The sequence below is a fragment of the Anoplopoma fimbria genome, chromosome 20 (assembly GCF_027596085.1).
Source record: "Anoplopoma fimbria isolate UVic2021 breed Golden Eagle Sablefish chromosome 20, Afim_UVic_2022, whole genome shotgun sequence".
Taxonomy (NCBI): domain Eukaryota; kingdom Metazoa; phylum Chordata; class Actinopteri; order Perciformes; family Anoplopomatidae; genus Anoplopoma; species Anoplopoma fimbria.
In genome coordinates, this window is record NC_072468.1 from 17,425,478 (window position 1) to 17,442,165 (window position 16,688).

The 16,688-nt window shown below is 38.5% G+C and overlaps 3 protein-coding genes across 4 annotated transcripts; all 3 read right to left on the reverse strand.

The window, feature by feature from the left end:
- Window positions 1-32: 32 nt before the first annotated feature.
- On the reverse strand, window positions 33-3,055 carry si:dkey-26c10.5 (uncharacterized protein LOC563797 homolog). Its single transcript, XM_054621677.1, has 6 exons — window positions 2,886-3,055; window positions 2,704-2,808; window positions 2,330-2,458; window positions 1,721-1,872; window positions 1,499-1,596; window positions 33-731 (listed from the first exon to the last, which is right to left on the reverse strand). The coding sequence occupies exons 1-6, from the start codon at window positions 2,989-2,991 to the stop codon at window positions 605-607; spliced, it is 717 nt and encodes a 238-aa protein (XP_054477652.1). The 5' UTR covers window positions 2,992-3,055; the 3' UTR covers window positions 33-604.
- A 3,437-nt stretch (window positions 3,056-6,492) lies between these two features.
- On the reverse strand, window positions 6,493-11,823 carry LOC129109566 (C-type lectin domain family 9 member A-like). Its single transcript, XM_054621666.1, has 7 exons — window positions 11,505-11,823; window positions 11,189-11,287; window positions 9,119-9,223; window positions 8,745-8,873; window positions 8,175-8,326; window positions 7,954-8,051; window positions 6,493-7,191 (listed from the first exon to the last, which is right to left on the reverse strand). Exons 1-7 carry the CDS (start codon window positions 11,590-11,592, stop codon window positions 7,065-7,067), a joined length of 798 nt encoding a protein of 265 aa, XP_054477641.1. The 5' UTR covers window positions 11,593-11,823; the 3' UTR covers window positions 6,493-7,064.
- A 244-nt stretch (window positions 11,824-12,067) lies between these two features.
- On the reverse strand, window positions 12,068-16,442 carry zgc:92606 (uncharacterized protein LOC100000242 homolog). Of its 2 annotated transcripts, none has more exons than XM_054621688.1 (5): window positions 16,089-16,442; window positions 14,257-14,346; window positions 13,901-13,979; window positions 13,179-13,297; window positions 12,068-12,568 (listed from the first exon to the last, which is right to left on the reverse strand). In XM_054621688.1, the coding sequence occupies exons 2-5, from the start codon at window positions 14,344-14,346 to the stop codon at window positions 12,503-12,505; spliced, it is 354 nt and encodes a 117-aa protein (XP_054477663.1). In that variant the 5' UTR covers window positions 16,089-16,442; the 3' UTR covers window positions 12,068-12,502. The 2 variants fall into 2 exon arrangements, with proteins under 2 accessions (XP_054477663.1, XP_054477664.1); XM_054621689.1 differs by having other exon boundaries at window positions 16,203-16,393.
- Between the last annotated feature and the right edge of the window lie 246 nt (window positions 16,443-16,688).

The window sequence follows — 16,688 nt, forward strand, 5'->3', positions numbered from 1 at the left end:
AACAAACTTGCAAGACAAAGACTCAGTGGACTCAATCTGTCTTTATATTCAACTGTGCAATTATTTCCTGCAGTATTATGCTAAAGAAGAGTGTGTTATTTTTCTAGCAATATAAAGCATGTGTAGCAGTAATGTAAGCTAAGCTAAAATAAAGTGAAACATAGACATTCAACTTATTGTGTAGATGCATGAACGTTTTTATATGAGAATAAAATTTTGTTAAAACAAACTTACTGGACATCATTTGTGGAAGTCAGACAGCAGTTAACAGAATCATACAGTAGATAAGAGTAATGTAGTGATTATTGCTTATAAGTGCCTATAAGCATAACTGACATGATATAATACAAAGTAGGCGGCAGAATTCTACACAAAAGTATGATTATATATATGTATATTTATATATAATATTATAAAACAATCTGACTAAACAGCTCTTCAAGCGTTAAATATAAAACTATCATCTAAAAAGCTTCATTATCTTTCTTTGCTGGATATTCCTGATTAAAGTGGAAAGAGATATGATTTGAAATGTTATGGAGGAGTTGATGCTTGTTGACAGAGGATTGGTTTGCTCATTACTCTGTTATAGAGATATATGCTGTCAGAGCTGCACTTCACAGATGTAGTAGGTGACGGCTTCGCAGGAAGCTTTCATCCAGTTCTTCTCAGGTGGTTTTCTACCACTGAGGATCCCACAATCTCCATCTGGTGTAGAATCTGCCCAGTAACTGCAAACAAAAGAAAATAATATTGACCAGAACACTTTAATCACAGGTTGTTGTGCTTATTTGTTTTGTTCTGTTTTGTTTGTTTCATGTCATTCTGTCGTTTTTATTGTTTCCTGTCACTTCAATTCCTGCCTTTGTGTGTTTTACTCCCAGTTTTGATCTGCAACGCCCCAATTAGTTTCACCTGTCCCCCATTAGTCTCTTACTCATCAGACCTCCTGCTCACCTGTTCTCACTTCCCCAATCAGTAAATCACTAACAGCCCAGTCGCTTTGTTCCTTTTCAGTTTTTCTACGTTGTTGCATGTTTACGTCTAATCTGCCTGGTTTTTGGACTCTCGGACTGTAAGCATTTTTGCTTTAATAACTTTAAATCTGCAACAGGAGTCCTGCTATTACGTCTTTCTTTAGGAAGCTCATAACGTCCAGTTTTTTTGGGGTGAAATTGTCTGAAATGTGTAAATTGAATTCTATATTTTAGCACTGAGATCATAGTTAGTGATGGTCAGAGGTGTTTTTAACGTTCTGGCCCAATAGGATAATAATACAGGTGTACCTAATTAAGTGGCCACTGAGTGTAGTTGTCAAATACTTAAAAAGCAATTACACAAAGAAATGTATCCTCTTTTCTAACTTATCTTACTCTTTACCACCCAGACAAAACTGGCTCATATTTACATCCAAACCACACTAATGAAATCTGATATAGTTAAGAGATCAAATGTGCTACAGCTGAGATGATTAATCGATTGATCAATAATTCATCACCTCTCCTGCAGCACATCGTTGTTGACCCAGGTCCATGTGGCTCCTTTTTGTCTCAGCCCGATCCAGTAATTGGTTTTCCGTTTCCCAGTCAGAAAATTCTAGAAGAGGGAGCACCGGTTTAACATTTAACCCAAAAATATATTTTGCAAATGATCACCATTTTTTTTAATGAACTGCTCGATTATAGTTCATGGTCAGAGAAAGAAGTGACATCAGATCCACCTGAACTTTCCGGCTGGTAACAACAGCCAGAGCTCCTCCTCTGGCGATGCAGTTCTTCTGGCTGTTGGCCCAGCTCAGCCTGAAGGTGGAGAAGTAAAAACACGACCGGCCATAAGGCAGCCACCCGGCATTGCACTGCTGACATCCCGTACCTATCAGGAGAGAGGGATCAGTGCAGAAAATTCTCCATAAAAAAAAACAATAGGTCACTCTGTAAACGTGGAATGAAGCAGACCTTTCCTTTTTTATTCCTTTTGTTATTGTTTTTTTCATGTCTGCTTTTATTTTGTGCATACATGCATTTAGTTTTAAATCTACATATTTGTCTTTGTTTTATCACATAGTATTCTCAAATGATTTTTGTCAGCGGAAACAATAATGCTGATTAAAGTCAGCTGACCCTTTTTATTTGAATTAAATTAAACTGTTCTCATTTCTCTAAAAAAACAAGCACATGAACTGACTTCCTCGGACGCCTTAAAAAAACTATGTGGGCAGCAATGAAAGCAGAACCGTCACCAGACACATGGCAATTGAGAAAGTATAATTTGTTATTCTTTTGATTTAGATATTTCTTTGGCTTGTGCAGGGGTTTTTCATCCCACTCACGTTGGGGTAGAGTGTCGGGGAATAGAGCCATGCACTCTTCATGGCTGCAACTTGGGGCAAACGGAGGACCCCTGCTGTCTGCTGCTGTAGTTTCTGCTCTCTCATGGCACACTGTGGAGCCAGTTTGGACTAGAAAACAGAGCACAGTGGGAGGAGTTGTGAGGGGAAACAAAGACGACCTCAGGCTGCAGCAGTGCAAACAGACACACTTTATATCTCGTATTTTTGTCTGTTATGAGCAAACATAGAACAAAAGTGATCCTGGCATATGTTTTTTTATTTCTGCACTGCCAGTGAAACCTACATCCCTTTTAATAATCTGCTTAAGTGTTGTCTTCACAGTGCTGACATGATCCATGGCTGCAGATACTCACGTTTCACACTGAGGATAATGATTACCAGCAGCAGCACCAGGCAGATTATGGTGAGGAATAAACATCCGGCACGGTACAGACGTGTGTTTCCCTCAGTCTGTTTGCCTGAGCAGGAAGACACCATTTGAGAGATATTTTGATAATGAGCACAAACAGAAACCACCATCAAGGCTCTGGCTTACCTTTACCCCCCTCCAGCTCAACAGATAACTTGGACTCGGGTGACAAGTTTTCACTGGCTTCATCTTTTTTATCCTCGCCATAACTGCGGCAAAATTTGATGTACATGGAGAAAAGTGTCCCGGTATTTGTGATGAAGCTTGTTTACTCCGTCCTGCTCCGTCTGCCTATTCCTGCTGCGTCACATCTGAGTGCAGTTTTAAGACACCACCCCCCTCACCCTCTCTTGTCTCGTTGCCATAGCAACATGACATTCACTGATTCCCAAGTTATTCATCGAGCACAGAGCTCGGCTTGTCCCACAATTTCCAAAACTTTTACTGTATCTCTCCTTTGTCTCTCCCTTTACAGTTTCTTTTTTTTTTTTTTTTTTTTTTTTTTACAATTGCCAAGACACAAAAACTGCTACTTGTGGCACAATTATTGAAACCACTAACTCATGTATCTATTGACCCGGTACAACGAACCAGAAGCACATTATTTTGCTTTACACCAAGTAAGAAAATCTATAACACACTTGTTACAAATAACTACACACGTTTATCTAGATTACACACATCATTCAAAACTTAAAGCATGTGTGTGTTATTGCTAAACACTGCCATTGAAATACCACACTTAATTATCAATCACCTACACCCAGAATGCACCTGTGAAAATACCTGTGAGCAATGGAATCACTTAGAAATCAGGGCTTGAGCACTCAAAAAAGGATTCAAGTTTGCTCTTTGGTGGGCACAAAAATGGAGGTCAATTTTGGAGAGAGTTAGAGAAAGTAATTGCAATATACTGTATTTTGCTTACAGTACAATATGTTCATGTCATCTTCAGTTAAAGAAATTGTGTCTGACACTGATATGAGTATTGAGAATGTTTCCCCATCCTCATAGTTTATCTTCACAGAAATATCGATGTAGAAATACCAAAGACTCTATAACAATGTTTTATACTTCGCTTTTACAAGACTTTCTTTGGTTTTTAATTAAGTGTTTGCTTTTGCAAGATATGTAGGATATTTTTGTTTTGGTTTTTGTGTGTAAGTTGTGTGTGAGTTTTGACAAATAGCTCCCTAGTTTTAGAAAACTTCGTTTTAGCAGTGGAAGAAAACGAGTGTGTGAGAGAGTCACAGACAGATACTGTGGTACCTGGAGACAGTGTTCTCAAAACAACAGATATGATTTGTTTTTTGAGGTCATTTCAGAGGAATGTATGTCAGACACAGTTCACAGACAGAACATACAGTCACCATTGATAAAGAAACTTTAAATATGTGATTAAAGTGTGTAACAAGGGAGAGTCAAACAAGCCTTCAAGAACACTTTAGAGATTCTTGCTGCCTCTTGAACCTAAAAAATATAAACTGAATATTTTCCTTGTAAGCAAAGGGTCGTATATTTGGTTCTATCAATTCAAAGAAAAGAGAATATATTGTGATTCAGTAGCTTTAGTGCGCTTTAATTAGTTTATTTATCATGTTAATCACTATCAAAATTAGAGGCGTGTTGCTCAACGGCAACACACACTGTTATGCTATTTCAACATTTCGTCTCTTTCTTTTTTTAAATTGGTGTTGTTTCACAAAAGACTTTAAACAGACGATGGATGTGTTGCAAAGTAAAGACATAAAGATCAAACAGATAGAAGAGTTAATGACGGTGAAGGTGAAAGAAATGAATTAGGCTCATCATTCCTGCATATCGCTCCTTCCCCATCACCCTCTTCTCCCAGTTTGAGCTCAGCGTGGGCCTCATAGATCTGCCTGTGGACCACACCATCGCTACTCCGCCGATTGTCCATGTGCTGCACTGCACCTTCTCTGTGGTCTCCTACATCCTCCTGCTAAATCTACTGATCGCCATGATGAGTGACACACACTGGAGGGTGGCCCAGGAAAGAGACGAGCTCTGGAGGACTCAGGTTAATACACACACGGATATGAACTTGTATCTAAGGACGTGATCATAAATGCATAGAAACATCCCATCATGCATTAGTGTGTCGTGGTTAAAAGCTGTAATGATGTTGTACAGGTGGTAGCCACAACTTTGATGCTGGAGAGGAGGCTTCCCTGCTGCTTGTGGCCTCGGCTCGGTGTGTGTGGGCTCAACTACGGTCTGAGGGAGCGCTGGTATCTCAGGTGAGACAGAACTGCAGTAACAGGAACAGAAACAGAAGCTTTAAAGCCCCTGAAAATGTGTTTCCTGATCAAAAAATTTGTTTTCTGTATTGGTAAATATTTATGACTAAATGTGCAATAATAAAAAAAAGCGGGGGGGGGGGGGGATTATTTATAAAGATCTTAGGACTCAAAATCAGCCTAACTAACTGGTTCATCACGACTGTGTAGAAGTACTCAGTACAGGATGTCATCTTTTTTCCCGATTGAGTCCCATCCACTTCAAACTATTAAGAAGAGCCGTCATAAATGCTTTCAGAAAACTCACATATGAAACAACCAAAAGTTTTTGAACTTTGGTACAAAATCTGCCATCATAAAAACCTGGAAAACAAAAGGTTTTAGAGTCTTTAAACTCACCAAAAACACCCTAACCTTAAATAGCAAAACTCAAATAACAAATATATTGCAACTGGATATTTTCGGTGCATAAACATTATCACTTAAGACTTTTTTTAGGCTTACTATTTTTGCTCAAAATAATCATAGAGAGAGAAGTTTGTCAACTGACCACAACCTAAGTATTCTGTAATGCAGCCACAAGTCCTGTTGTGCTGTGAGTGAGAAGCACAACTCTCACTATTTCAGATCTATTATTATCACGCCTCCCACACCTACATACAGAGCCACTACAGCTTTACACATGCTGTATTATGTGGTTTATCAAATAGGCATATTAAAGGGGCACTACTCCAATTTTACATATTAGTTTTTAAACTAAGTTTTTAAAGTCTTTTTAAAGTCTGAATAAATCTGATAATGAGGTTATCTCTGCTTTCTGATGTCATTAAATAAAAATTGTGGAATGTCTGCATGGAGTTTGAAGGTTGTGAGTATTTAGGAGGCAACAGAGAAAAGGCCAACAGCAGACGCTATTGAGCTGCATTATGGGAAATTCAGGGTTTCTCTGGAGTCATACAGGGGACCAAAAGTCAGGATATCTTTGCTTCTGCTGCTTGACTTGTCTCTTCTGGTTCCTCCAGCTTTAGGATGTGCAACACCAAATAACAGGAGCTCTCCTTTAAACATCATGATGAAAGTTTAGTTGTGAGAGTATTTCCCTTGAATTAGCTGTAACTATATCTTCACTCTTTGCAGGGTTGAGGACAGAAATGACACAATGTTGCAAAAGATTCTCCAAAGACGAGGAAAAAGAGGGATTTGAGAAGACTGACTCAACAAAGGGGTCCATCTCAGGAACCCCCAAGCTCAGACCTAGAAACAACAGGAGGTCTCTGGCAGCCTGGCAGATGATTCGAAACAGCGCTTTTGGACTGGAGATGGAGCAGGAAGAGCCGGAGGAGGACAAGGAGATAAGATATGTTTAGGAAGCGATTCTGCCTGAAGAGCAGTCTCAATCTCACAGTCCTGAACATATGAAGTACACCTAAGGTGTTGATGAACAAACTTGCAAGACAAAGACTCAGTGGACTCAATCTGTCTTTATATTCAACTGTGCAATTATTTCCTGCAGTATTATGCTAAAGAAGAGTGTGTTATTTTTCTAGCAATATAAAGCATGTGTAGCAGTAATGTAAGCTAAGCTAAAATAAAGTGAAACATAGACATTCAACTTATTGTGTAGATGCATGAACGTTTTTATATGAGAATAAAACTTTGTTAAAACAAACTTACTGGACATCATTTGTGGAAGTCAGACAGCAGTTAACAGAATCATACAGTAGATAAGAGTAACGTAGTGATTATTGCTTATAAGTGCCTATAAGCATAACTGACATGATATAATACAAAGTAGGCGGCAGAATTCTACACAAAAGTATGATTATATATATGTATATTTATATATAATATTATAAAACAATCTGACTAAACAGCTCTTCAAGCGTTAAATATAAAACTATCATCTAAAAAGCTTCATTATCTTTCTTTGCTGGATATTCCTGATTAAAGTGGAAAGAGATATGATTTGAAATGTTATGGAGGAGTTGATGCTTGTTGACAGAGGATTGGTTTGCTCATTACTCTGTTATAGAGATATATGCTGTCAGAGCTGCACTTCACAGATGTAGTAGGTGACGGCTTCGCAGGAAGCTTTCATCCAGTTCTTCTCAGGTGGTTTTCTACCACTGAGGATCCCACAATCTCCATCTGGTGTAGAATCTGCCCAGTAACTGCAAACAAAAGAAAACAATATTGACCAGAACACTTTAATCACAGGTTGTTGTGCTTATTTGTTTTGTTCTGTTTTGTTTGTTTCATGTCATTCTGTCGTTTTTATTGTTTCCTGTCACTTCAATTCCTGCCTTTGTGTGTTTTACTCCCAGTTTTGATCTGCAACGCCCCAATTAGTTTCACCTGTCCCCCATTAGTCTCTTACTCATCAGACCTCCTGCTCACCTGTTCTCACTTCCCCAATCAGTAAATCACTAACAGCCCAGTCGCTTTGTTCCTTTTCAGTTTTTCTACGTTGTTGCATGTTTACGTCTAATCTGCCTGGTTTTTGGACTCTCGGACTGTAAGCATTTTTGCTTTAATAACTTTAAATCTGCAACAGGAGTCCTGCTATTACGTCTTTCTTTAGGAAGCTCATACCGTTCAGTTTTTTTGGGGTGAAATTGTCTGAAATGTGTAAATTGAATTCTATATTTTAGCACTGAGATCATAGTTAGTGATGGTCAGAGGTGTTTTTAACGTTCTGGCCCAATAGGATAATAATACAGGTGTACCTAATTAAGTGGCCACTGAGTGTAGTTGTCAAATACTTAAAAAGCAATTACACAAAGAAATGTATCCTCTTTTCTAACTTACTCTTTACCACCCAGACAAAACTGGCTCATATTTACATCCAAACCACACTAATGAAATCTGATATAGTTAAGAGATCAAATGTGCTACAGCTGAGATGATTAATCGATTGATCAATAATTCATCACCTCTCCTGCAGCACATCGTTGTTGACCCAGGTCCATGTGGCTCCTTTTTGTCTCAGCCCGATCCAGTAATTGGTTTTCTGGTTCCCAGTCAGAAAATTCTAAAAGAGGGAGCACCAGTTTAACATTTAACCCAAAAATATATTTTGCAAATGATCACCATTTTTTTAATGAACTGCTCGATTATAGTTCATGGTCAGAGAAAGAAGTGACATCAGATCCACCTGAACTTTCCGGCTGGTAACAACAGCCAGAGCTCCTCCACTGGTGGTGCAGTTCTTCTGGCTGTTGGCCCAGCTCAGCCTGAAGGCGGAGAAGTAAAAACACGACCGGCCATAAGGCAGCCACCCGGCATTGCACTGCTGACATCCCGTACCTATCAGGAGAGAGGGATCAGTGCAGATAATTCTCCATATAAAAAAACAATAGGTCACTCTGTAAACGTGGAATGAAGCAGACCTTTCCTTTTTTATTCCTTTGGTTGTTGTTTTTTTCATTTCTGCTTTTATTTTGGCCATACATGCATTTAGTTTCTCAAATGATTTTTGTCAGAGGAAACAATAATGCTGATTAAAGTCAGCTCACCCTTTTTATTTGAATTAAATTAAACTGTTCTCATTTCTCTAAAAAAACAAGCACATGAACTGACTTCCTCTGACGCCTTAAAATAACTATGTAGGCAACAATGAAAGCAGAACCGTCACCAGACACATGACAATTGAGAAAGTATAATTTGTTATTCTTTTGATTTAGATATTTCTTTGGCTTGTGCAGGGGTTTTTCATCCCACTCACGTTGGGGTAGAGTGTCGGGGAATAGAGCCATGCACTCTTCATGGCTGCACCTTGGGGCAAACGGAGGACCCTCGCTGTCTGCTGCTGTAGTTTCTGCTCTCTCATGGCACACTGTGGAGCCAGTTTGGACTAGAAAACAGAGCACAGTGGGAGGAGTTGTGAGGGGAAACAAAGACGACCTCAGGCTGCAGCAGTGCAAACAGACACACTTTATATCTCGTATTTTTGTCTGTTATGAGCAAACATAGAACAAAAGTGATCCTGGCATATGTTTTTTTATTTCTGCACTGCCAGTGAAACCTACATCCCTTTTAATAATCTGCTTAAGTGTTGTCTTCACAGTGCTGACATGATCCATGGCTGCAGATACTCACGTTTCACACTGAGGATAATGATTACCAGCAGCAGCACCAGGCAGATTATGGTGAGGAATAAACATCCGGCACGGTACAGACGTGTGTTTCCCTCAGTCTGTTTGCCTGAGCAGGAAGACATCATTTGAGAGATATTTTGATAATGAGCACAAACACAAACCACCATCAAGGCTCTGGCTTACCTTTACCCCCTCCAGCTCAACAGATAACTTGGACTCGGGTGACAAGTTTTCACTGGCTTCATCTTTTTTATCCTCGCCATAACTGCGGCAAAATTTGATGTACATGGAGAAAAGTGTCCCGGTATTTGTGATGAAGCTTGTTTACTCCGTCCTGCTCCGTCTGCCTATTCCTGCTGTGTCACATCTGAGTGCAGTTTTAATACACCAGCCCCCTCACCCTCTCTTGTCTCGTTGCCATAGCAACATGACATTCACTGATTCCCAAGTTATTCATCGAGCACAGAGCTCGGCTTGTCCCACAATTTCCAAAACTTTTACTGTATCTCTCCTTTGTCTCTCCCTTTACAGTTTCTTTTTTTTTTTTTTTTTTTACAATTGCCAAGACACAAAAACTGCTACTTGTGGCAGAATTATTGAAACCACTAACTCATGTATCTATTGACCCGGTACAACGAACCAGAAGCACATTATTTTGCTTTACACCAAGTAAGAAAATCTATAACACACTTGTTACAAATAACTACACACGTTTATCTAGATTAGACACATCATTCAAAACTTAAAGCATGTGTGTGTTATTGCTAAACACTGCCATTGAAATACCACACTTAATTATCAATCACCTACACCCAGAATGCACCTGTGAAAATACCTGTGAGCAATGGAATCACTTAGAAATCAGGGCTTGAGCACTCAAAAAAGGATTCAAGTTTGCTCTTTGGTGGGCACAAAAATGGAGGTCAATTTTGGAGAGAGTTAGAGAAAGTAATTGCAATATACTGTATTTTGCTTACAGTACAATATGTTCATGTCATCTTCAGTTAAAGAAATTGTGTCTGACACTGATATGAGTATTGAGAATGTTTCCCCATCCTCATAGTTTATCTTCACAGAAATATAGATGTAGAAATACCAAAGACTCTATAACAATGTTTTATACTTCGCTTTTAGAAGACTTTCTTTGGTTTTTAATTAAGTGTTTGCTTTTGCAAGATATGTAGGATATTTTTGTTTTGGTGTTTGTGTGTAAGTTGTGTGTGAGTTTTGACAAATAGCTCCCTAGTTTTAGAAAACTTCGTTTTAGCAGTGGAAGAAAATGAGTGTGTGAGAGAGTCACAGACAGATACTGTGGTACCTGGAGACAGTGTTCTCAAAACAACAGATATGATTTGTTGTTTGAGGTCATTTCAGAGGAATGTATGTTGGACACAGTTCACAGACAGAACATACAGTCACCATTGATAAAGAAACTTTAAATATGTGATTAAAGTGTGTAACAAGGGAGAGTCAAACAAGCCTTCAAGAACACTTCAGAGATTCTTGCTGCCTCTTGAACCTAAAAAATATAAACTGAATATTTTCCTTGTAAGCAAAGGGTCGTATATTTGGTTCTATCGATTCAAAGAAAAGAGAATATATTGTGATTCAGTAGCTTTAGTGCGCTTTAATTAGTTTATTTATCATGTTAATCACTATCAAAATTAGAGGCGTGTTGCTCAACGGCAACACACACTGTTATGCTATTTCAACATTTCGTCTTTATTCTGTTTTCTTAGCAATACTCGTCATTCTAATAAACATCAGTTTTATATACAGTAACAATGATGATGAAAACACTTCCCTGAAAACTAAGAAATGTAGGGAAGTTGATTCAACAGCCAAAAATGTTGTTTCTTTTTCCTTTAAATTTAAATTGAATGACTTGATTATATGATAAAGCAGTGTTGAAACAATATGTGTTAAGGAGGACCCATGAAGACCTTTTTATTTTTTCATAAAGACAGGCAGGCCTGCTTAAATGCATGCCGAAAGATGCTGTATTAGGACGTTTCATCTGTACATCAAATAGAGGACTTTAATTTATTTTTATATTGTTATAAAAGTGTACCTGATCTTGTTTTGACCGGAGTTCCACCATATACAGCTTCCGAATAGATGTCCTCTGATGGAATTTGTAGCTTAGAGTAGTGGTCTGGTTCTCCTTCCTCTAAAGACGAAAACCCAGACAGACATATTTTCACAGACAGAAACCATCTGGAAATAGCTCTTCATTTTAAAGGCCTAGTATCTTATTTTTTTATGCTCATTTCATTAAAATAAAAATAAACCTTTTTGTGAAATGCTAATAAGGTGAATGAATAACTTTCAGTTCTATAAATATAAGCTTGTTTAATTGTTGCTTGTTTATTAAATTGAATTCAAACCTTCAGTTTTGACCTCCAGCATCGGTTCACTTGCTCCTTCATCTTCTTTGCTTCTTTCCACCTCCTTGGTGATATCCTGCATCTCCATGCCTCCTCTCTTCTGTTTCTCTAAATTTCGATTTGCCTGGAAAGTCTTTCAGACCCGGCTGGTCAACTGACAACTGAGTTATGTAACCTTTTGTCGTCAGACGTTAATGCAGATGAAATGTGTCAACATTTTCTGTTTGAAAATGAAAAAACCCACAAATTCTCCCAGACCTAAAAGTGTCCAGAAAGTATGACTCACCTAATCGGTAAAGACAGAACACTTCCCCATGAAGATTTCTCCTATCTCTATGCTTCCCCTTAACCACATGTTAAGTAGACAAGTGGCTCTCTGGATAGGCGTGTGTGGGTATGACTAGTCTTTAATGTGCGTTTTAAGTATTATACTGTGTGATGTGATATAAAAGGCGCAACTATTTTCTAAAACTGCAATTTAAACTTTGAAAGAAAAGGTTATGATTTAAATTTTTAAAACCGCCAGTGAGAGAGATGGAGACAAAAACAAACAGAATCTGAAATTTGTGCATTTTCATCTTTATTTCCCACAAAAGTTTGATATTAATTTACAAAAAAAAGAAAACTATTTGCATTAAATACAGACGACTGAGAAAGATTACGAGAGCTTTCAATATAACTTCATTTTGAAATGCATTCATTCTTTCCTTTCATCTTCTTCCTCTTTCTACTTTCACCAAGTAAGCCCATCAACATAACTTGAAGAGTACTTCAATGCATTACGCCAAAAATACTGAAGACGTTTAACCCTACCAGCGTCCCCTCTGCCTTTTGCAAAGCCTTTCTTCCACCATGTACTGTAGTTGCTTATCAAAACTTATATAGAGAATAATAGTGGTGTGATGCATTACAAACAGCCTTAACTCTCTTTATTCCTCAGACAGTCTCACTCTGTCTCCTCTCATTATCTCTCTCTTTCTCCAGTCTTTTGTCCTCCCTCAGGCACCGTACACGCTCTCGTTACTGTAGGTCAAGTAGAGAAACAGGTCCTCTTCATGGTGCTCCTGGAACACAACAAAGTCAGAGACAAATGAATAATTCAGCATAAATCAGCAAAACAAGTGTAGGTGAGAGTTTGCTTATTGGCTGACAGACCTACACTGACTACACAAAACTGCTCTATTAGCTAAACAAACGAACTATTTGTCGTGGTAAAAGCATTTATCTGTCGGCTCCATTTGATTAGTTGGGAAAATTCATATCCAAAATATGACTCTAAATACATGTTGGCTTTATATCTTCTTAGCCTTTAACAACATCCAAATACACACAAGCTGCCTTTTCTTGGTGAGAAACAAACTTCTCTTTTCAGTTTCAGAATGTGCCAATAATTTGGCTTGAATTAATATATTTTTCTTAATGTGCAAGCGGTTACTGGAAGACTGTGCGTGAGATCAAGAAAAGCGAAGCAACATTGCTGTCTAAGCAGATCCGTCTAGCATCGAAGACATTTTTTTTTTTTTTCAAGAGGGGAAAGGTGAAAAATATTTGTGTAACCTGAAACATTGCATTTCTGCAGCTGTGAATAGGCAAACTCAAATAGCTCAATACGTTTGTACTGGTGATGTGTGGGTTGATCGTCGTGTGAACATGTGTCCGGACGGGTGCAGTTACCTCATATACAGCTGAGAGAGGGGAACTGGATGGGGGAAGGGAGTTGTTGACGAAGAAGAAGAGTGCCTCCTCCGGTCTCAAAGAAACACGCTGACGGATCAGGAAGCACAACTGGCCCACTAAAAATAAGGAAGGAAAGAAAGAGAGCGAGATGGTCATTAAAGGTAATTTCATATGCATTTAAAAGAAAACAAGCAAGTGTGGGATACAACCGGGTCACTGGTAAGTCTTGAGACAGAAAACAATACAGTTGTATTTTTAAGAGAACTTTAAGAGAAGACAAAGACACTACAAACACCAATTTGCATTAAAATAAGGTGGAATTAAAGTGTTAAAGTTCCATAAAGTGTCCCAGTGAACAAAGACAATACCACCATTACACTAAGTGGAATCTGCCATTATTAAATACACCAATAGTTTTCCTGCTATGACATGTCAAAATGTCTGCTGTAAAATCAGAGATCAGAGCAAGAGAGGAGGGAGGCAGATTAGTGTTAACCTCCATTTGCCACCTGCATCTCTGACAGCGACTGACTGATCCATTCAGGTTTGGATGATGAGTCAGCAGCAAGTTCAGTGGCTGTTCAAACTTGAATTGTTCTAAGCCTCAGGTAACCGATAAATCAGCCAGGCCAACGTATCAAAAAACTGCGGGATTTGGCTAGCTTGTGTGATTGTAAGTTGTGATGTGAGAATCTTTTGAAAGTGTTTATGTGTTTCACCTGTTAAATCTGAGGGCACCAGGTATTTCTTCTTGTCCAGGTCAGGAGCTCGTGACCTCGTGGCCCTCTCCACAATGATCTGGTTAAAAGAAACAAGAGAATTCAGTCGTGACTCACTAGAGAAAAGAATGTTATTGTGCAAAAATCTAAACAACAACAATTTAGTTCACACTACTATTACTGTTACAGTTGAAATAATACAAATTCATATCTTGTCTTATATTTGGGGAAATGTCTTTAGAAGAGTCGAGATTACTTTTCTATTATCATACATAACTTCCTAATCCAGTTTCGATTGAAGGTCACTCAGGGGGGATAGTACCAGTTATCAAAAATTTGCCAGATGTCATACTGACCGGTATCTTGTCGGGATGCTTGGCCCGAACTCTCTCTCCTTCTGCTCTCCTCACCTCTAGTGGGACTGAGCGCTGGTACTGACTGCCCATCTGAAAACAATACAAGGAAACAAACAACACAAGAAAAAATGAAGTCCCTAACAGAAGATGTATTTACCAAGTGGAGGGAGAAAGAGAACTGACAGACTGTGAAATCGATCGCCTAAAGAGCACAGTTTTGTTTATTGCAAGATAAGATGTATGCAACTTTGAATCATGTGTGTTTTGTGGAAGGCATATTAGGGACGGGTCAATCTCCGTCTGGTGACGATGAAAGCTCTGGGGGGGAAACAGCTAAAATCTGAAGGGTTCCAGTGTAGCCAGTGGAAATCTGGATATGGGATATCCGGGGCAAGACTTCCTCCTCAGTGCATCGGTCATTGTTTACAGTCCGATTAACAAGATGAGGCACAAGAATGTAGTTGGAGTTATGAGATGATGTCTACAATCAGATTGTATATCTGCATTTATATACAAATATCTGCTTATAGACATTAGATGTGGGTGGTATATAATATACATTTGTCACTGTAAGAGATTTTCCATTATTTTTACACCAAGGTAGCTATGGCTTTTTAACTAATGTTTAGATTTTAAAGGATTAATCTTTTTTCAAACCAATTGGTTTTTTGTTGATTGATTTAACTGCCTGATTCAATCAATTAACTGAGCTTCAGTTATAGTACCATTCTGATTGACTGCTCTGTGATATCTACTGAGTAGATATCAGGATTTTTGCATCAATGTGGTAAAATACTTTGATTTGTGACAAGAACAATGCCATTCCAATTGTCATTGTGTTTTATGTTCATATATATACACTTTAGCATATATATTCATATTTATATTTGTACATAAAAGTTAAATGTTTATGCTAACCTTTCTTCTACTTTTTTTGATTATTTGTCTATTTTTGTGTATGTAGAGAGCAACGGAAAAATCTGACTCAAATTCCTTGTATGTATATGCATAGAAGGCCAATAAAGCTGTTTCTGATTCTGATTAATCTGTTCAGTCAATTTAAGGCAAAAATAGGCAGAAAGAAAAAAACAAACAAACATCTGATACCAGTTTCTCAAATTAGAGTATTTTCGGTTTCTGTTAGTCATTTTCTTTTTTATAAATGTCATTGATGAATATCTAGAACAAAATTAGTTATTTGAAGACATCCTCTTCGGGTATTAGGGGTTGTTGTTGTTTTTCCACATCATTTACTGGATTGACCAAAAACAGACTACTAAAAACAGTATTATCTAATTATAATATCAACAAATTGACATTAAATTGAATTTCCAGAAAAGATATGCGTAGAAATATTGATATAAAATGCAAATAGCGTGATTTAAGAATGTACCCCTATACCATACACCATAAATCTGTGGGGGAAGTAAACACCAGTATAGATGGGTCACGTGAAGCAGTCGATGATAACCCTCGTGCATGCACACCATATCACCCCATAATCTGCCACTAGTTACAACCAAACTCATTGCACTTCTCCTTTTATTTTAATGTACATGTCGTTGTGGTCACGATGGGGCTGGTTTCAGGAGGCACTGTTCTGGGTCACCGTGAGGCCACGTCACTTTACACAACAAGATCAGCTGGGTTAACTTGTTAAAAATAATGAACACAAAAACACGAAACGTTGGGAGTTGTTACTGCCAACGTCTCTGGGTTTATATCGTGAGAAATGTGGCGTTTTTTCCACCCTTTATGTATCGAAATCAGCTGTTTACGGCCATGCTAACAATAGCAGCTATAGGGTCGAGAAGACGTCACTGTTTACATACCGTGGAAAAAAAGACAAAAACGACTTTCACTCAAAACACAACAAACTCCAGATTTACTCCGCTGGTCCCTTGAGTCTCCAAGTTTCTCAAAATAATGCCTTTGGTGAAAATTACCTTTAAAAAAAATACGAGAATAGGATTGTTTTCAAAGATGTCGACTTATTCTGCTGAACGAAAACAACAAATACTGCAACGCCCGCCCACTGCCTCTGGGACCAATCAGCGACGAGGACGCAGATTGACAGCGGAATCTGTCCATTCAGAGGGAAGCAAACACAGGTTTGCAGTGCATTCATTGGATGGGCGCTGCAGTCCGTCTACACTTGTTGACTCGGTTGTCTCCCAGTTTTCTCTGAATTATGGCACAACTAACCAACAGCAGGTCCTGGAACTAGGCCACGCCGACGTTGGGGTCACGCCTACGGCCACGCCCCAACCAGGCTACGTGCATTCTCTGCACGATCCCTTTCTTCTGTAAACAGATCTTGTAGACACGTCAGGAAACACACCCAACTCACAGTAAAGACTGCCTTTGTACGAGCAACTTTGCCGAGCTAATGTACAATGTGTCACATTTATATCTATAAATGACCAAAACAG